This window comes from Sus scrofa, chromosome 4 (assembly GCF_054392235.1).
Source record: "Sus scrofa isolate SSC_HxYL_T2T_F1_AM1 chromosome 4, Sscrofa_HxYL_maternal_Yorkshire_Landrace_v2.0, whole genome shotgun sequence".
NCBI lineage: Eukaryota > Metazoa > Chordata > Mammalia > Artiodactyla > Suidae > Sus > Sus scrofa.
This window is the reverse complement of record NC_139386.1, coordinates 124,027,125-124,048,922: the sequence shown is the minus strand read 5'-3', so window position 1 is coordinate 124,048,922 and position 21,798 is coordinate 124,027,125. Positions and strand designations below refer to the sequence as shown.

General features: G+C 39.3%; 1 protein-coding gene across 1 annotated transcript in view; it reads left to right on the top strand.

Moving 5' to 3' along the window:
- Positions 1-1,622: 1,622 nt before the first annotated feature.
- The window catches only part of PLPPR4 (phospholipid phosphatase related 4), a 37,767-nt gene continuing 17,591 nt past the window's right edge, over positions 1,623-21,798 (top strand). The window contains exons 1-2 of the mRNA XM_005663645.4: positions 1,623-1,779; positions 19,525-19,710. Of these exons, the coding sequence (XP_005663702.1) occupies positions 1,702-1,779; positions 19,525-19,710 (264 nt within the window). The 5' untranslated portion in view covers positions 1,623-1,701. The remainder of the gene's footprint in view (positions 1,780-19,524; positions 19,711-21,798) is intronic.

Sequence of the window (21,798 nt, the reverse complement as noted above, 5' to 3'; positions counted from 1 at the left end):
TTCTCCATGCACCTCAGTTATTCTGGAAAAGGCAGAGACCTGGATTTAACTGAGACCGGGATTTTGCCACGTGAGTGTGGTGAACAGGGGGTGAGAAATGAACGATTATCCTGGTGGACTCTGGAACCCAAGCCTGGTAGAAGAAGGTAAGGGTGTGAGGTGGTAGTGACAGTGAAATGCCGACACTGATAGATCAGATTGTTGCCATGCTGCCAAAGATGTATTAGAGTATGTGATGGATTGGATATTGGTGTCTGTCAAAAGGCATATATTGAAACACTAACCCCCAAAGTGATAGTCTTACTTGGAGGTGGGGTCTTTGAGAGGTAATTAGCTTTAGACAGGGTTATGAAGGTGGTCCCTAAGGATGAGATTGGTACTCTCATAAGAAGAGACCAGAAAAGTAGCTCACTTTCCTCCACGTGAGCCTACGGCCAAGAAGAGAGTCCACACCACAACCTGACCATGATGGCACCCAGAACCGGGACTTCCAGCTTCCAGAGTGGTGAGAAACAAATGCCTGTTGTTTAAACTACTCAGTCTATAGTATTTCTTTTTTAATAGAAGTCCATCCTAAGACAGACTAACCACTGAAGAAGTGAGTTGAAAGGTGGGGTGGAAATTGGCCCTCAGATGCTTGAAATGGAGACCTTGAAGATACCAGAAATGGCCAGAGATGTGAGATTACGGAAGTGGGTTAGCTTATTTAGTATAATAGTGAGTTTTATGTTTGCTTTTTTTTCTCTCTCTCTCTCTCTGCCATATCATGTGATACGCCTGGGCTGCCAAAATCATGCAAAAGTTGAGAAGACCCAAGAACATCACTCACAGACGGAAGGGCTTAATATGGATTGTTAACGTCTGAGAAGTGCCTTCTGTTACAGTTCTAACTGTAATCCTGACGTGGTTCTGCGGGTGTGGTGACAAGATAAGCGCACACCCTGGCTTTGGGGCTCGATGAGGATGCCCACACTTCTGCCTCCGCTGACGCCTCCCCATTCCCAGACAGGCAGCCTGTGAGCTGGGGACGGAGGGAGCCAGGGAGTCCCCCAGGCAGAGAATCCTCAGACAGGGAGGTTATTCCTGGATAGCTGCCAGCTCTCCATGAGTTCCCACCACGGCCTACTTGGTCGTAGGGGATCCAAGTTTTAATTCTGAGTAGGTAGAGGTGGGTTTTCACGCTGTGGGTCAGTGCGCCAGAGCTGGGCTTCTGCTCTCCAGCAATCCTGAAGTTCGAGTTCCTAGAGGGATCCAGGAGGCTTCCCGGAGGGGCGTCTTCTCCGCCTCGCTGCTGCAGCATCCAGGGGTGCATCCCTCCTTTCCGATTCTTGACGTCAAGCCCGGACCGCTGCGAAGCCTCGCCAGGGCGGTGGAGAGCAGAGCGAGGGCGGCGGGGAGGGGAAGCCATTGCAGCAACAGCTTGGAGAAGGGAGCTGGACGGCTCCGCCGAGAAAAACAGGGGGTGGGAGCACGGCAGGGGAGGCAGGGGACCTGCCCACTTAGGGAGCCGCTGGGTTACTGCAAAGAGGGGCGGGGAGAGGCGGGGGCGCAGCCTGCACCGCGCTGGCTCCAGCGGTGCCCGCGGGGAATGTGACATCAGCGGCGCCGGGCGCTTGCGGCTGGAGGAGGCAGCTCGCCTCGGCTGCGCTGGGCAGACCTCGGCCCGGGGAGGACGCAGCCAGACCCGGGCAGGCGGCAGGGATGTCGGCGAAGGAGAGGCCAAAGGGCAAGGTGATCAAGGACAGCGTGACCCTCCTGCCCTGCTTTTATTTCGTGGAGGTGAGTTGTCCCAGCGCCTTGGCGTAATGCAGATCCTCCCGGGCGGCTCCGGAACCAGTTCGGGTCCTGGACGGGGCTGGAGGCGCCGAGACCGTGCCAGGGTGCGCGCTGCTGCCCCCAAATGCCTGACGCTCCCCCTTCCCCCTAGGTTTCTCGGGAGCTCCCCCGAGTATACCAGTCGGGGTGATTACCACTGGCGATGCCACTGCGAGGTGGCCTGCAGACGAGAGATACCTGTGTGAGTGAGTGTGGGGCTAGGTCCCTGGCCCTCCCAGGCTGCCTGTGTGCACAGCGTCGCCCGTGGCCCACAGGGGCCATGATGCTGATATTTGGGGATTTGCGTCAATCTTCGAGTACGTATCTAGAACTCTGTGAGCTTTCTATAGGAATTCAAATACACGCAGCCGTGCCCGGAGTGTGTGAGGGCTGGGGATGTTTATAGAGGATCAAGAACATTGACGCTTTATTACTCAAAAACAAAAACAAAAACCGAAAAGCCTTTCCTCTATTATAATTACTGTTGTGCTCACATCTGCTTCCAAAACTGGGGCTGCATCTCTAGGCATCAATCTAGTGGCCCTTTTCCACGGTTAACAAAAATTATACATCTATAAACACATATATATGTATGCATATGTATATGTGTAGCTACACATATTGTATCTGTATATATATTTTTAAAATAAGTGACATCATCTGATTTTACATGATTTATACATGTGCATTAATTCTGGACTGAACTGTTCATTGCTTACAGAGACGCAATTAGCATGGAGAGGTATTTAGAAGGAACCTCTAACTTACCAAAATGCAGTATTTAAGGGAGGAACGATTTATGGGAGGGTTATAAAGATTGACAGGGACAGTGCACTGTGGTCCACTGCAAGAGGAAGACATTTTTGAGCAAGAGGTTTCTTAAAGCATAGGTACAAAAGAGACGTGTTGGATAGTTTTCTTGACATCATACGGTTTTAAGCAAAAAAACTATATTCTGTGTACTTAGAGCCTGGCTGGCATGGAGAATTATGAGACTGTTGCTGAATTATAAATATCCTTCCTTGGCCGTCTTTTCAGCCAAATATGGAGGTTTAACACTTCCAAGTACAGATAGAAGGTTCTGTATTTGGTGATTGTGGGGCTTATCTGGGTTGAGGGATAGTCACTGCCTTGAAACTTGGGAGAGAAAACATTGTCAGATTGTTTGTATAGATAACAGAATGCTTGCAAGTTTCTCTTAGGTCTCACAAGTTTTTTAAATGGTATCAGTGTTAAGAAAGATGTATGTGATTTGCATTAAGTCTCAGGGAAATGATGGCTGGCTGACTTCTTCATCCATTACCCGCAGAAAAGAAGGGAAAAAAATCTGACCTGTTTATTGAAGATAATTAATTCATTTCTTTTTGCCCCTCCTCTTTTCACAAGGGATTTTGAGGCCATGATGTACATAATTTTGTAGAAAACTAATGAAGAGTTTTCTCAAGAAAAAAAAGGGAGGGGGGATCCGCAGAAGAGTCCTCGATGGAAAGGGTAAAGCAATAGAGAGTGAAGATCCCTGCCTTCAAGTTAAATCCTGTCAGGCCACTTGTCACACTGCTAATCCACTGGTCCAAAAGCACTTTCATGCATGTCTGGACCTATTACATTTGTCTAGGAGAAATCAGTTGGTTGCTGGCTTCCACCTACAGGACAGAGCACACCTGAGGTCAGCTAGAGGCTGACCACACATGGATTGCAGCTGTATGGCTTCAAGGAAAATACTTTCATGAAAGAGGATGCAAACCAGAGAATCAAGGATGTGCCTTTAAAGAATTTACATGTGCACCTTTGAGGTACCTTTAACAGGAGTACCTTATCGTTTAATCAAAAATTTTAAAAGTAAAATGCCCCCGTGCATTTAAAATGTATCTCTAGAAACAAACAACTCACAAATGTTAATTCTTTGCCATGAGTGGAAATAGCCCCAGAGGGTCAATCCACTTTGACCCATTCAGAGCCCTTCTTTGAATTCCTTAGCAGGGCAAGCTATAGAACAATTACTTGAAGACAATTCATGGAGTTTGTGCACTTGGGACACTGTGTCTTGGGGGTGACAGATTTCAAAGGGAGAGCCACAAAATTGGATTGCAAATGATCTCCCTGAAACCTAAATGCATGATGAGCCACTAAACAGCCTGTAGAAAATGGGAGAAGATATTAGTACACCAGTTAATTAAGGGATTGACAGAATGCACTACTGAACTCCTTTGGAATGACTCATTTTGAAGCCAGTGAGAATGAGCCATGTATCTCCTTTGGAAGATGAATAAATACAGCATGAATTAACATGTCAATAAAATGCTCCAGAGTAATGGCGCTTTGCTGTCCAACATAACTTCCCCAGACCTTAGTAATTAAAATGGAAAAGTGAAACATGAGTGAATCTTTCACCACATCACCACCCAAAGCACATATTTCAAGCCTTTTCTGTTACTTCAGACAATAACTTAAGTAACAAAAAGAGTTAAAAGGGACCAGAATTTGAGGAGAAAACAGGACCTAAGGATTAAGTTAAGACCTACCCTGTGCCATACAAAAATACATTCCAGACAGACCAATGATTTAAATATTTTAGAAACAGTTAAAAATTTAAAGAATAATAATAACAAAGTATATTTTTAGAATTTTATAATGGGAAAAGGTTTTGGTTTTGGTTTTTGCTTTTTAGGGCCACACCAGTGGCATATCTAAGTTCCCAGGCTAGGGGTCAAATCGGACCTACAGCTGCTGGCCTACGCCACAGCAACAACAACTCGGGATCTGAGCCGAGTCTGTGGTCTACACCATAGATCACAGCAATGCTGGATCCTTAACCTACTGAACAAGGCCAGGGATTGAACCCGCATCCTCATGGATCCTAGTCAGGTTCTTTAACAGCTGATCCACGAAGGGAACTCCAGAAGAGGTCTTTCTTAACATATTATCAAAGTCAGCAATGATGCAGGAAAAGACAAACAAATTTTTACTACTATCCCAAATAAAGTTTCTCTGTAACAGAAGATGTTTTTTTTTTTTTTTTTTTTTAAAAAAAAAAAAAGGTTTAGAGGAGAAAACACTCTCTGGGTTTCAAGTCAGGGACACCATGAAAATTTAAACTTTGCCTTTCTTCAAGGAGCTCAGGCTGTCTTAAGTCGCTCTTCATGATAGGCATGAAATGTGAAGAAACTAACTAGGAAACTGAGGAACAAGTTTCATTCAGGCCAGAGGGGGCTGAAATCAAGTTAGAATGAATCATGGCAAAAAAAAAAACCTGGGCCTAATTGGCCAGACTGACTTGGTTCATATACCACCAATGGCACACGCCACTTGGATAATTCTGACCAAGTTACTTCTCTCATCCTCAGCTTCTGGATACATAATAGAAATTATAGGATGTAACATAAACATATGTATTCATATATAATAAAAACTATAATACCCATATACCTTAGAATATATTATGAGGTCAAAGCATGTAAGACACCAAACACCATACCTAGAATAGACAGCCAAGCTGTGTCAGTTCCTTTTGCACAGTGTCAGGTATGGAGATTTCATCCCTGGGGGCATGAGGTTGAGGCGTTCAGTCACCAAAATCAAGTAGCCATGTCCCAGTTGACCACCAAACTCGATGTTAAGCAAACCTTAAGTTAATGGGTAGAATTAATGTTTTCTTCCATCTTTGGTTTATGCTGCCAATTGCTCATGCTGAGAAATGGGTTTATGGTTGACAGTAATTAAATACGTCAGTGTTACACAGCGATTTGCAAAGCACGTGACTGTTTCCAGCATGGTACTTCACTGTGAACAAGTCTGACAACTCAGGTTTGCATTGGTCGGCTTGGGAAAAGAAAGGTCAGGTTATGAAAGAGAGTCTCAAACAAGCATATCCAAGGTCTTAGCAGGTTGAACAGAAAAGCAGGTAAAAAGGAACATTCCACTGAAGAAAGGTTTCTCTTGCCTTTCAAGTTCCAAAGCACTCTCCAAGTGGTGGCTGTGTCACTTACAGTGCAATTGCAGCCAGCAGCACACCTAGAATTAGTGAAAGGTCTTTCAGCTTAATAGCCCAGTATTATAAGGGATGAAGCTGGTTGTCTGTGTGCCTACTTCATTTCCTTTATGCCAAGCATTACAATGACCCCACCTGTGCTCAGACTCACACTTGTGTTCTCATTAGTCATCCTGTTCCAAGATATGAGTTCACATTGATTCAGCATGAAATAGAAACAAATGATAAATTACCCTTTAAACCAAGTTCTTCATAAATAAATCAGAAAAATATTCTTTTCATTTAAACATTCTGCTTCATGGCATTTTTTTTTATTATGAATCTAATGTTTACTTTATAGAGATAAAAGAGCTCTGTTTGACCTATATGCAAAGATATAAAGTGAGAGATGCAGATAAACTGAAATTTCCTGTTTTTCATACACACACACACACACACACACACACAGACATGCACAAACACAGAGGGAGTAGGAATTAAGTGTAAAATAACTGTATCTAACATATTACAGATTTAGAATATTTTCAACATGACAGACTTGAGATTATACAAAAAGTTTTCAGTCATTTGAATGTTATATTTAATAAAGGACATATTTCAGGATTTTGTTAATGGACGTTAATTACTACAGTTTAGGGTCAGTAACCAGACCTTGTGCTCAGGAGTAAAAGCCATTGTTTCTGTTGCCATCCAGCCTGGGTAAGTTAAAAAAAAAAAAAAGCCTTTGTTTGTGCAAAGACACCCTGGTTAGTTCAGTTGGAACATCATACCTAGACATTGTGGGGTCTTGACAGGACCCTAATATGATTTTTAATCCCCTTATCCCGCAAGTGTCCACCGTATCTTAATTGTAGCAAACATTAATTACAAGATTTCTGTTCTAGCTTGAGGTCTATGTGAAAATTATGTAACTCATTTGCTCTTCTTACTGGGAAACATGCTAACTGATTTTCTTTTACATAAAATTTAGCATCGGTAGAAGTACAAAATTACAACATTTCTGCATTGCACATACCAAAATAGTAGCTGTAGGTTTTTTCCCTTTTCTAGATGGCGTGTATAATCCACTCAAAGAACCAGTCCAAGCCCTGCCAACAGAAATGAGCTGGCAAATCTTTCCTCCTATTTTAGTCACAATGTGTAAAGTCCTTTGGTTAAAAAAACCAAAAAGTAGAGAAGATAATAGAGCCCTAAGTTTTAGAGATTAAATGAGGACATTTCCACAAATACCAAGAGCCAAGTATTGAACTAGAACCCGCTGTTGGGGAATCCCGTATTATTCCTGGGTTCCACCATGATCTTACTGTGTCTCCCGGGTCAAGTCACTCACAGTATTCTTCGTCCTACTTTCTGCCAGTAGGAAAAAAAATTACATGATTTCTATTAACCTCAAAGGGATGTTAGTAATTGTGATGATAATAATTACAAGGAATAATCAATGTCAGGCCTCCTACCTATAGCAGATGCTGTCCATACATTATCTTGAATCCTGAGAACTATCTTAGAAGGTAGTATTAATTGTATTAAGCTAGTATCAAGAAGGCATTATTATTCTTATTTTGTAAATCAGCAAATTGTAACTCAGAGGGCCAAATGTCTTTCTGGGGCCACAGCAATTAAGTGAAGGAGCCACAAGTTGTGTGCTTGTCTGGATCTCTGCCTCCATCTTTCATTACCTTTATAATCACTCCTCCTGACACATAAGTCTAACGATGCTGCTGAACTTTAAGAGGGAGCAGAATGCAGAGACCTGTCTCTGCCATGGCTTGGCTATATTTGTGGTACCAGAAGGAAGAGGTTTTGTTGGGTTTCTGGTCTGAGCTATGGAATAGAGTTCTTCTCTTCATGCAGTCACTCAGCTTGACTTTGTTAGTGCTACCTCCTACCTAGAGTGGCTGGTTTAATTCTGACATGGGTGTGTAGAGGGCACAATGACTGCCTACCTAATAGGATGCTTCCTTCAGGAAAGCACAAATGGTACCCAGGAGGCTTCTGGAGAGGGAGACGGAATTCAGGTAGCGTGAGAGGGAAGCGTTCAGAATGGAAATAAAACTTAGCAAAGTCGACTGTGTAGGTCTACGAGGATGACAGAATGTGGAGGAAAGAATCTTAAAGAGAGAGAGGCCAGACCAGGGAGGATGACGAGAAAGAGCGTGGGAAACATAGAAGGTAGGAGTGAAGTGTATGTGAGGGTAACGGGCATCTTATCTGCGAGCACACCGTGGAGATCCCCTTTGGCATGCCAGTGGTCTAAGGTGGCTTGCTAAATAAAAAGCATTTAGGTCCAATTGTTACTGCTTGCTGTGGGAACGTGTTACAAATAGTACTTACAAGAATTTCCTCCCAGCACATGCGTACAGCACAGGCTGTTTCTCAAGTGACCTTTCAACAGCAACAACAGCAACAAAATGAAGAAAAGTCCTACTAGAGAATTAAGTCTAATAAAACCATGTCCTCCTAGAACACTGAGTTTGAGTCTTCTATCCCACGGGAGAAAACTGTGGCTTGAAAACGTCAACTGAGTTACCCAAAAACATGCTAGATCAGGAACAGAGTCTGTCTCTTGACGCCTGTTCCAGTGCTTGTTCCCAGTTATACTATTTCTAGGATGCCTTATGTTAAGAGAGGAATGTTTATGTTTCCCCTTGGACTATAACGCTTAAAATGCAGGTCATTCTCATTCTACATGTGAATCAATTGTGCTGCCTGTTTGAAAGTTACATCTAAATACCCAAGGTACACATTTCATAACACCTCATGGCATTGAACAACATGCTAAAGTAATTTTTAATGGATCTTCTCTTTTCCAAAGTGTTAGGCCCTTTGAAAAGCATGGTTAGAGCTACAAGTCATCTGTTCAGGGGGGATAATAATAGTACCTTAATCAAAAGGATGCTGTACCGATGCAGCGCATCCAGAAATGTAAAGTACCGACTTTACACGGTACCTGGCAAATGTCAGTAGCATTAAATTGTGATTCGCGTCCATATTTTTAAAAGACATGTATATATTCTAAGGGGAAAGAAATTACAACTGTAAGAAAAGATTTCAACGCAATTACTTTTAAGAATTGCAACACAGGTCCTCAGCCTCAGGTCCTAGTCTCTAATTAGGTTTAAAGAACAAAATCCTTTCCAAGACAATGCATGTGCTTGTATCTAATTATGTAAGAGGAGCAAAGCAGGACCTGAAGTTAAAGCTGGTGACTACAAAGGGACCCACTACAAGCCGAACGCAAAATCGATATACAAGTAATAAAACAGCCACAGACTATTATTTTAAACTTTACTGGTAGATCGCTGAATGATTGCAATTAGTCTTTTTTAGAGCTGTAAAGATGTAATTTATTCTGGGGTATAAATAGAACACATTTTTCCCCCCACTAACATTAACATATATATTCGGTGTGTTTGCTCTTCCCTATTAATTACCATTGCCATTTGGAGGACTCAATTTGAACTTCTTGTGTTCTTTAATGTGAAGAAGATATTATTAGAATTCTAGAAATTCACAGTGGGAGCATGTTCTAAGGGCAGAGAAAACAAGGATCTTTTAAACTGGGAATCTTTCTGGTATCGTGCCAACTGCATTCCAAGAACTGTGTAGACATTTGACATTTCTGTTCAGATCATCCACACATGCATTAGTTGACTCTGCATGGAGGGTACCCAGGATGTCAGGTCCTTCCCTAATACTAGACTCTGGGGGTAGGGAAGTGAATGAGACAATTTCTTTGCTCTCAAGGGTCTTGTCATTGAGTAAGAGAGAAAAGTGAAGCAACAACTGCCACCTCAAGCGACAGTTGCTCTGATAGAGGCAGTCATCAGGCCATCTCTGTGCAGTTAAAGAAAATGATCCAAAGGAAACATGACAGGAAAGCATTTGGAGCTTGAAATCTAGATATTTTATATTCAAAGTCATTCACTAGGGAAAACAGATGTAAAGATAAGAGCAGACCACATCCAAGAGTTAATGAAAAGTTCTTGAGATATTACCTCACTCCCCCCAATTAAAATAACATTGGAGAAAATGGCACAGGAAAGAACATGCAAGACCTTAGAATACCACACAATTAAGAATGTGATTTGAACGTGCCTGCCACCCCTTCGCTCTTAGCGCCACTCAACCCCTTGCGCACATGGCCATCTCTCACTTCTGTCCTTGAAACTGGCATTTCCACTGAAGCCTGGGGCTATTTCCTGAAAAGCAGGAGACAAGCACCAGATGGCAACGTGCACCAAAGCGGCAGCAGGGTGTAGTGGGGCTCTAACTTCTAGGAATTTAACAGATCAAGTTTCAATTGCTGGAAATCAGGCATGCGCTTTACCTTATCTGGAGCAGGGGTTTCATCTTAAGATTTATCTTAAAATTCCCAGCGAGGTGGTGAGTATTAAATTAATTTATGGGGAAATGTTTAAATAAAAAGCCAATATTCTTTTCTTTTGATGGAAGAGTAGGTGCTCAATAAATTCTCTGAGTAACTAAGAGTGAAATGAGCTCTAGAAAGGATAGATATTAGATTTGAGCAAAAGTAGCAATCTTCAGGTTTGCATGATAAGGAGAAGTGGGCAGAAGAATGGTTTAAGAACATTTAAGAGTTAAGAGCCAGGGGGGCTTTTTTTCAAATAGCACACAATCCTCTACAACATCCTCTTCCCACTGGAGAATTGTAGCCATTGTGATGATGTTGAGAGAGAAACTGAGTTGAGACCCTTAAGCAAAGCAGGTTAGGGCATGTTTCCTAGATGTAAGCATCTGAGTGGGAATCTGGTTGCCCCACTTACTGGCTCTGTGACTCTTGGGTAATTTATGTGACCTCTCTCTGTCTCAGTGTTCTCACCTATAAATTGGGGATCCAACGGATGCTTTACAAGGTGTAGATCGAATGCAGCAGCCTATTAGAGAACTAAGCACAGTTATCTGGCACTAAATCTTCAACATATTCTGCGTATTGTTAAGAAATTACCCATGTTTTCAACTTACTTAATAGCAGTGTCCTGATTTCTTTTGATTAAATTTAGCAAATGTCTTCTGGACACCCAAACTTTTCAAGGTACTATGTCAATGACAAAGGTCTCACTTTGAAATCCCAGATCTTAAGACAAGGGCTGGTAATATACAAGTAACTCCAATCCAAAGACTAACAGGTCCTTTGATAACAATATATGTGGACACATGAGGCAGGTGGTGGGAACTGAAGACCGTAGGGAAGGTTTCAGGGAGAAAAGCAGCCAACATGTGATCTCATCTTCTACAAGGACAGTTCTCATGGGAAACAAATGTGAAAACGTAAAGCCGAGGCTACAGCATGTCTTTGGGGACATAAGTAATAGGAACACAGGTGTTCATGGTTGAGAGAGTGGAGAGTAGGTACAGAGCAAAATTAAATAAGGCAGATGGAAGCTCTAATACAAGAGACCCTGTATAATACAAAAGGTCATTCTAGGACATTTGCACTTTGTTTCATAATTAGGGGGGCACTGTTAAAGGCATGGTTCCATGTGAATTCCAGGAAAACTAGCCTGGAGACATTTCGGAAGATGAAATTAACTGTAGAGAGACTAAAAAAAAAAAAAAATCTGTATGACAAGGTAGTGAGAGCATGAAAGAAGTGTGAGGAATATTGCTTACCTCAGACAGCACATGAAGAATTTCAGAGCCAGAGGCAACATAAGAAGCCCCTCATTTCATTGGTAAAAAATGAGACCCAGGAAGGTTACGTGACTTGCTCCAACTCTCAGAAGTTAGTGGAATAAGTGAGGGGAGAAACTGGATTTGGCTGGTTCTCAGGCCAGCGTTGATTTACCTCCATGGCATGGCCCTGTTTTAATTTGTATCCATCGTGTGTCATAGAAGCTACCTCCATTCTCTTTGTGAGAACTAGTTTAGATTTCTAGACCTCGAATAATGTTATAGACTCATCCTGACCTACTCTTAAAAACACTAACAAGTGTTAGTGTGCTTTTTATAATCATACAGTTACGTACATATGATACTATTATAAGAATAGTTTTATAAATCATAAAGCCCTATACAATTTTATTAGTTTTTATTATTGTCAATATTTAAAGGAAATATTTATCTGTATTAGCTACAAGGCAAAAAATACTAAGGGATGCCATTAAAGATTGCTCTGTAGGGAGTTCCTGTTGTGGCTCATCAGGGCTACACACTCAACTAATATCCACAAGGATACAGGTTCAATCCCTGGCCTCACTCAGTAGGTTAAGGATCCAGCATTACCACAAGCTTCAGTGTAGGTAGAAGACGTGGCTCAGATCTGGAATTGCTGTGACTGTGGTGTAGGCTGGCAGCTGTAGCTCTAATTCAACCCCTAGCCTGGGAACTTCCATATGCTACAGGTGCAGCCATAAAAAAGCCAAAAAAAAAAAATTTGCACTGTAGGAAATGGAAAATTCTATCATCACTGTGTGTTGACTTTTGACCACCGGCTTACTGGCCACCAGCTTTAATAAAATTACTTTGATCTGCTAATATTTCTTTCGGTTTGAATTTCATTTGAATATAATCCATTAATAGTTTAAACTTCACATTCTGTATGATTTGGGAATGCTTACCAGAATTGATTCTCGGCCTCCCATTTAAAATTTGTTATTAATATAAAAAGATTCTTTTTCTCTTCGATTATTTCTTGCATATGAGTGGTATGAATACACACAATTATATTCTTTAGTTCTTGTGACATTACTCATCTCAAAACAAAGTTAATTTAACTTAGAAATTTCTTACATAAGTGTTGCTCTTCAAAAATGAGGGTAGTGATGTTTAAATCCTCTGTTATCAATGACTCGCAGCTTTTCTCCGGCAGCCTTAGACTCTCTTTAGCCCCAGGTTGGCATCTTCCTTTTTTCTTGACATGTTATAGCTAAGAAGCATCTCAGTTTTAAAATTTCCAAAACAAAACTTTAGATTCCTCCTACTCAAGCTTCTCCCAGGCTTCCCCATCCCAGTAAATGAGACCTCTGGCCCCATTGCTCAAGCCCATCAACTTTTACTGTTTTCCCTTCAATAACAACTCATACACAGGTCGTCATTTTTGTCTCCAAAGTTATACCCAGAATCTGCCAACTTCTCTGTATGTCAGCACTGAAATCCTAGTAAAACTGCCATGTCTTGCCTGGATTACTGCAATTGCCAAGGATGCACGAGCAGGTAAACCCCATGAGTATAGGGAATTTTCTCTGTTTTGTTACCATTATATTCTTCACCTCAGGGGAGGGCCTAAAAACTAGGCACTCGATAAATATGTGTTGAGTTTGAAGAGGCTTCTAAATTTTCACCCTGCTTCTACTTTTGACCTACCCAAATCATTCTTAACTCAGCTGCCAGGGTGATCTTTATAAAATATATTTCAAGTCTCACTATACCTCTGCTTCAACACTCCAAAGTTATTTCCAAACATATTTTGAATAAAGTACTAACTCCTGCCATGGCCTTCAATTCTTTGCAAAGTCTGGTCCCAAACCCACCTCTCTGACTTCATCTTACATCACTTCTCCCTTTTGACTGTGCCTTTTACCTAGTTTTTATACGATTAGTTTATTCTCACCTATTTAAGACTCTATTTAAATGATACCCACCTAGGCAGGGCTTCCTTGATCAAAAATAGCAATCCAGGCACTCAGTTGCCACAGCCCCCAGCTTTCTCTTCTTTATATGTTCTTTCTAATATTATAATTTTTTAGTTTTTTTATATGCCTTCCTCAACAAGAATGAAATCTTCAGAATAAGGACTTTGTCTTGTATCACAGATGTATTCCCAGAACCTAGAACAATGCCTAGTACTAACTAGTAGGCTCTCAACAGGTATTTGTTGAACGGATAAATAAATGAGCCTTGAGTATCATACATGGTAGCTGACCCTTTGTGGCTATCATCCCACCAGTTTATGACTATCTCAGAGGACTCTGAACTGACCATGTCTGTGACAAAGAAAAAGAATGGAACCTGTCTTACTGTAGGCTGGGAACAAAGTGGACTTCCCACACGAGAAGAAAAGTCTATTCCTGTTGTCGACATGCTAAAAACAAGGCAGCTATCTGACCTAGATAAAATGTCATGACAGAGTCCATAAAATGTTTCACTAAAATTGATATAGTCTGCAGATTTGTCTTTTTCAAATTGGCAGCAGAAAAATCAATAGTACCTAGCAAATGCCATCTTTTGAAAGACATTTCTTTTGTTTGCCCTATCCTCTAAAACTGTTATTATTTTCTCTCTAGAAATTATTTTTCTCCTCACAAATTCCTGAGCAAAGGGTAATTATAAGAATCTATCTTTTCTTTATGAAAACCATTGTCTTAATCTTCAGATAATTTCTCTCCTGTATTGCTACATAAAGGTAGCACGGTTCACACTTTTTCTTGGCTACAACATAATCAGAGAATAAAATTCCTAATGCCTGACTATATAGACCTTTTCAAATCTCTTTTTAAATCTCATTTAAATGAAATCAAAAGATGTCTGTATGATGTTACTACATGTGTGTCAATTCTATATCTACGCCAAAGCTAGCACATACCGTCTGTTAAATTTTTTACTTCGAAAGAAAGTTCAGTTGTTGAAAAGATAAAAGATATCTTTGAAGACAAGTATGTTAGAAGCAAACACTGTAATTTAATCCAAACATACACTGTAGGAAAACAATGTCAAAAATTACTTTTCTCCCCAATATTATAAACATTTTGTTCAAATCATTCTTTCTTAAAAAAGCAAAACTGACGTAAAAGACAGAGTGAAAGATACTTTTTTAAAAAAGAGAAACATCAAGGAGCAGAAAAATATAATTCCTATTTTGAAGACAAATATAAGTCTTGAAAATGCTTCAATGAACTACAAAAATATTAATATATAAATAGAAAAATACGTGGATAAAAACCTGTAAAAACTGGCAGTTTCAAGGAGACTGATGTCTTAAAGGACTGAAATACATAATACTAATGAAGGAAAGTGTTTTCACTCATATATTGGTTTATTATATATACGCATATATATTTGAAAGACACTGTTATGCACATTTTAAATATTAAAACAAGTAAGGTTAAGCCCCTACCATAAGGAGATTTTCATTTGAGAAGCAGAGCAAAGGCTGTAACTAATCTATACCAGAGAACTGTGATAAAAAAGAGTCTGTATTAATTGCCTAAAAAGAAGTACCAGGAAATTAAGAAAGGAAATTACTCTCCAAAAAGATTACCTAAATAAGGCAAATGGAAAAGATGACATTTAACGAGACTGTATTATTGCCAATAGTTGAAACAGCAACAGCAAAAACAATAAAACATGTCTAAGCAGGTCTTCACTCCAGGTACTGTTAACTATGACTTGTAACTTCACTTAATCCTTACAACTACCTGTGATGATGGGTACTATCAATGTAGCTATTTCATAGATAAGAAAACAGGTTTAAGAAAAACATTTCCAGGGAGTTCCTATTGTGGCACAGCAGAAATAAATCTGACTAGTTTCCATGAGGATTGCTGCCTGGATCCCTGGCCTCACTCAGTATGTTAAGGATCAGGCATTGCTGTAAACTGTGACAGAGGTTGCAGATGTGGCTCAGATCCCATGTTGTTCTGGCTGTGGTGTAGACTAGCAGCTGCAGCTCTGATTCGACCCCTAGCCTGGGAACTTCTATATGCTGCATGTGCAGCCCTAAAAAGCAAAAAAGAAAAAATAAAAACATTTCCAAGGTCACACTGCTAGTGAACAGAAGAGCTTGTATTTCAAAGAACCTCCTGGGTGACTTGAAAACCTAATGGCCCCATTGGTTTTACTACAGTACATAGTAAAAGAAAGAATTCTGAGCATCTCTCCACACACACACACACATACACAGTAGGTCCATGGCTACATTATAGTGGACTCTGAAGTAATCCGCAGAACTCAAAGGTGAATTCTTGTCTGTACTAGGGAAGATGATCTCGTTATCTGGGTGATGTGAATGGCCTCAAATCTATTTCCCGTTAACAAAATACATGTAGATGACCTAAAATATGAATTAATGGCATCAAAGAATGTGGATTATCTAATCTGATTAAATATTTAACATTCAAATTAATTGAGGACAATTATAACTTAATTTACTGAAACTATGTTTTTAAGATAATGTTTATGCTAGGTGACACTTTTAACTAAAGATTTGTGAATAGAAACTCTTGGTTAAACAGAACTTGAGGCTAAACAGTATCCCCATGAGTTGATGCCTAATTGTATTTCATTATCCTAAAACTCCACTCCCATTTTTGGAAAGGAAGCATAGAATAGTAATTAAGAGATAAGACTCTGTTGGAATTCCCATTGTGGCTCAGAGGAAACGAATGTGACTAGGAACCATGAGGTTGTGAGTTCCATCCCTGGCCTCACTCAGTGGCTTAAGGATTTGGAGTTGCCATGAGCTGTGGTGTAGGATGACTTGGATCTGGAAAAGACCCTGTGGCTACAATTCATGGGTTCAAAACCCATTCTGCCATTTACTAAAGGAGACTGGGCTTATCCACCTGCAAAGTGTGGATGACAGTAACCCTTATGTCATAATAGAAAGTTTGAAGTTAAATGAGTTAACATCAATTAATAAAATTAATTGAAATTTTTAAAACAGGAAGTTGACACATATAATTGCTATGTGAACTATCTGTTAAACCAAAGTACACTTAAGTGGAAAATAGTAATTGTGCACATACGCCATGAAGTGTTGACTTATTAGTGAAGGCTCGAAAGCAACTATTCCTGCATTTCAGGAGAAGGAAGTGGTGAAGCGGGATGATCAGATAGTTGATGAGGGCAATGATCATGGATTCTGATAAGAGACATCTAAGTGTTTGGACATACTTTTTGCTTTCTCTATTGAAAAGCATCCATCTGAAAAAACAGAAGGATAATGCTAGATTAATTCTCATACATTTAAATCTTTCCAATAGACCTAATTCTCACCTCATTACAAAAATACTTCTTGGGAAGAGAAGGCATAAATTGTTTTGTAAATTTATTTATTTTCAAACAAGACAACCAGAAATCATGTTTGGTCAATAATGTTTTTATCAAAAACTTGTTCTGTTTTTTTTCAATAAATATTGCATCCTCCACAAGTAACAAAGCCTTAAACTAAGTAATTTTTTCAGTGTTATAGAAATCTGCATTTTCAGATTCTGAAAGGCCCAGCATCAGACAATGCATTTGAAATATTTTTTTCTCTAGTTGAGAGCAAGTCTCTCCTAAGTTTATGGCCCTTGATGGCCAAGTCCATGTCTTGTGTGTCATATCATAGTCAAGACCCACGTAGTATTTGTATGACCCACACTGTAGATTGAATGAGTGAATAATCAAATTTATACCACAAAGTCTAGAAAGTAAATTGTGCCTAGTTTAGATTAACCAGACAAACTAGAGGACATCCAGTAAAATTAGAATTTCAGTTAAACAACAGATAATTTTTAGTATAAGTATCTCCCAAGTGTTGCATGGGGCATACTTATACTAAAAATGATTTATTGATTGCTTATCTAAAATTCTAATATCACTGACTGACCTGCAATTTTGCTTGCTAAATCTGGTCATTCTAGTCTAGCTATTGCAATGAATTTATATTTACCCATTTATTCAGTTAGTCATTCATCAACAAGTATTTATTGCTTCATTAAGTTATTAAATGATGCACTGCTTGCCTACAATGAGCCAAGAACAATTCTATGCCTCGGGGACTCAGCAATAAATAACAGTGGCAGACTCTAACTTCATGGAGCATATATTTCAGTGGGAGATGGAGGGTAGAAAAATAAATATGGGAAGTTTCAATCAACAAGACAATTTCACTTAATGATAAATGCCATGAAGAAGTCAAGCAAGCTGATAAGGGTTTAAGAGGGAAGGATGGGTCAAAGGCTACCTTAGATAGAAAGTACAGGAAGTCATCATTAAAGGATGAAGAGAAGCCAGTCAGACAAAGATCTGAGGGAGAGTATAAAAGCAAGAAACAGCAAATGCAAAACCTGTAGGTAGAAATGAATTTGACTATTAGAGGAAAAGAGTAAAGACCATAGGACTATCAAACTAAAAAGCTTTTGCACAGCAAAGGAAACTATCAAAAAATGAAAAGGAAACCTACCAAATGGGAGAAAATATTTGCAAATCATTTCTAATAAGAGGTTAATGCCCAAAGTATATAAGGAACTCATAAAACTTAATAGCAAAAAAACCAAAAGCCTAGCAACTTGATTGTGAAATAGGCAGAAAATCTGAATAGACAATTTTCCAAAGAAGACATACAAATGGCCAGTAAGTATATGAAAAGATGCTCATCATCACTAATCTGAGGAAAATGTAAATCAAAAATGAGATACCACCTCACACTTGTTAGAATGGCTATCATCAAAAAAAGAAATAAAAAGTATTGACAAGGATGTAGTGAAAAAGGGAACCATTGTACACTGTTTGAGAATGTAAGTTGGTACAACAACTATGAAAAATAGTATGGAAATTCCTTTAAAAATTAAAAATAGGACTACCATATGATCCAGCAGTATTTATCTAAAGAAAACTAAAACACCAACTGGAAAAGATATGTACACCTCCCCACCCCCACCCAGTTCATTGCAGCATTATTTACAGTAGCTGAGACATGGATGCAACCTAAGTATCCATCAATGGATGAACAGGTGAAGAAAATGTGGTACATATATACAATGGAATATTATTCAGCCTTCAAAAAGAAGGGCATATTGCCATTTGGGACAATGTGGGTGGAGTGTGAGGGCCTTATGCTAAGAGAAACAAGTCAGGCAGAGAAAAACAGATACCATATGATCTCACTTATATGTGGAATCTAAAACAATAACAGCCAAAAAAAAAAAAACCCTCATAAATACAGAAAATGAACAGATTGGTGGTTAACAGAGGTGGGTAATGAACAGTGGGAAAAATGGGTAAAGGGGGTCAAATATTACAGATGTTCATTGATAAGACAAATAAATCCTGGGATGTAACGTACAATATAGGGACTATAGGCAATAATACTGGATTGTATATTTGAAAGTTGCTAAGAGAGTAGATCTTAAAAGTATTCATCATAAGAAAATGTTGTAACTATGTGCAGCGATGGACGTTGACTAAACTTATTACAGTGATCATTTTGCAATCTATACACATATTGAATCACTATGTTGTATGCCTGAAACTAACATAAGGTTATATATCAACATGTCAATTATTTCTCAAGAGATCAAAGATCAGTTGGATTGCAGTGGGTAGGGGCTGGGGGAATAGTATAAACTTGGTATAAAAAAAATGTGAGAAACTGAAGCAAGAGCCTGATCGTGCAGAAACTTGCATTCCATGATGTGTCATTTGGATTTTATTCAAGTAGACTTGGAACCACTGGGATGGTTAAAACAGGGAATAATATGATCTAAAACATTTTCAAAATATTTGGGAGGCTGGGTAGAAAAATAGATAGGTGGGCCAAGGAGGGTAAACATGAAAGTGGAAGCACCGAGGAGATTATCCAAGAGCAAAGGTGAGGCATGGCATGTGACAGAGAGAGATGAACTGGAGCTTTATTTTGAAGGTAGAAGCAATACTATGAAAGATTTCAACTCCAAGACCAGAGAGGAGTGGTGAGAGAAGGGGAAAACTACAAGATGTACTGATTCTGTGCATGACCTGGATATAAGAATAAATTGATCTTCTGTGTTCTTCATTCTCAGTTGCCTATATTGGCATCATCAGTGGTTAGCCTGTATTTCCTTGAACTCACGGATGTCTTCAAACCTGTGCACTCCGGATTCAGCTGCTATGACCGGAGTCTTAGCATGCCCTACATTGAACCCACCCAGGAGGCAATTCCATTCCTCATGCTGCTTAGCTTGGCTTTTGCAGGTCCTGCAATTACGGTAAGAACTGCTCCCTAACTGTGTTTGTCCGTCCCAGAAGACTAAGAATGACCACATTTATAAAATAAATGGGTTAAAAGCAAACAAAAAATTTCTGATACATTCCCTCACTGATGTATTTTTCATGTGCTCATGTAGTATCTAAAGTCTGGGAAACCAGAGCTAAAAATCATATAGCCAACAGATCTCTTTCCAAAAGTGTGTGTTGCTGTCACTTTCTTTTTACCAGATTGGCATATTTTTATGGATTCTGAGCACTAAGCATCAACAACCATACAGTGAAGAGCACAACTCATATCCACCCCCCCCCAAGTAAAATACCTTAGATTCAGAAGAAGCATTTGCATTTAAAAATATACAATATAAGGAAGTGCCCTAACCTACTGATATTGAATTTAGAACATAATTGTTTTTGGTTTGCTAACAGACACATTGTAAGTAACACACATTCTTTAATAAATCTCATTGGCTTTATGTTTACATCATCTCTTATGCCCTTAGAATCTACCTAAAGGACAAGAAACATGTTTCATAATTAAATTTATTTCTAACGGTAGGAACTCTTACTTTGCTTTCATATGATCATGAATGTCAGAGGAAGTGGTTATTAAATATAAAAAAGCTTATTTGATTGAAGTTTTTATGAATTTCTAATGAATTGGTCTATTCTGGTTGAGTATATAAGCAGTTTTAGAAAAGTCTCTGCATAGATCTAAACTTTTATATAGTGGCAGATTTGTTTTTTTAAAAAATTCCCTGTATTAAATAACCATAATATGCTATTTATACTATAAATAAATTACATAAAATATTCTTAGAAGATAAAACCAAAACTTGATTTTCCATAGAACTTTATTCTACTTAAAAAGTCTTAAAATACTTTGTAAATAAAGGAGTTATTTGACCTTAAGTAACTCCATGGTGATTGGAACTATTAATGATGTACTTAGTAAGCAGCTGAGTCTCAAACTAATAAAATCCATTTAAAGTGCAATATTGCTCAGAATAACAGCATTTTCTGACGATTTCTCTAAAGACTCATAAAAAAAATCCGTATCATCCAGTCATTTGACAAGAGCCAAAAGAATATATGCTTCAAATCTATTAGGCCAGAAAACATTTTTCCTTGTTGGAATGTAATGCAGAAATTATTATAATTGATATAAAGTAAAATAAATTAAATACTGTACGAATGTTCATGATTCTGCTAAAAGACAGTGTTGATATCTAGTCATTTACATAGTTTGCTTTTTATATACCCAGAAGTTTTTTGGTTTTTTTTTCCCCCAGGGTGTTTTACTAAGTGGCTGGGAGAGCAAGTCTAACTTGTAGCCATTCCTGCCAGCACCACTTACCTCACATTGATCCCTTTACTGACACTGTTATAGGTCTTAGTTGACAGTGACCTTGGCCTCATCCTTGTGTTCCTGCTTCTCTGACTTCCTCATTTCCAGTAACAAATTCTCAGTGTGCAATTAAGGGTGCTCTCTGGGGGATTCTGGGCCAAAGTGTTCTTTCTTGAGCCTTGAGAAGTGAAAGGACAGATTTGCCATGACATGCTTCTACCAAGTTGACCTGGGAAGCCCAGTGCCAGCTTCCTCCACAAAGACCAGCGGGATTCCTGGGTCTCCCCAGGGCCTCCAGAACTGCTGCCTGCCTTTTAATGGAACAAGAGGCAAACTAGGAAGATATTGAAACCACAGGGTCCCTTAATCTCCCCCATGTCACTCAAAACTTCAGGACATCCCAGGATGTCAGGGATTCTTTGCTTCCATACTGGCTTCATGGGTTTGAGTAAACAACTTGATGATAAAACAAATCCTGACTTTAATGACAGCAAATACTATCTTCCATGAGTTTCTTTCTAAACATATATCGTATATCTTCTAAATGTCTTTCTAGTTTCATTTTCCCTCTGTTTTTAAGGACTTTCCCTAAAACACTGATCCTGTGCTTTGGACCTGGAGTCATCATGTTCTAGAACCATAATTCTGTCTCTAATTTTTATTTATTTATTATGTATTTATGTATTTATTTTTGTCCTTTTAGACCTGCACCTGCGGCATATAGAGATTCCCAGGCTAGAAG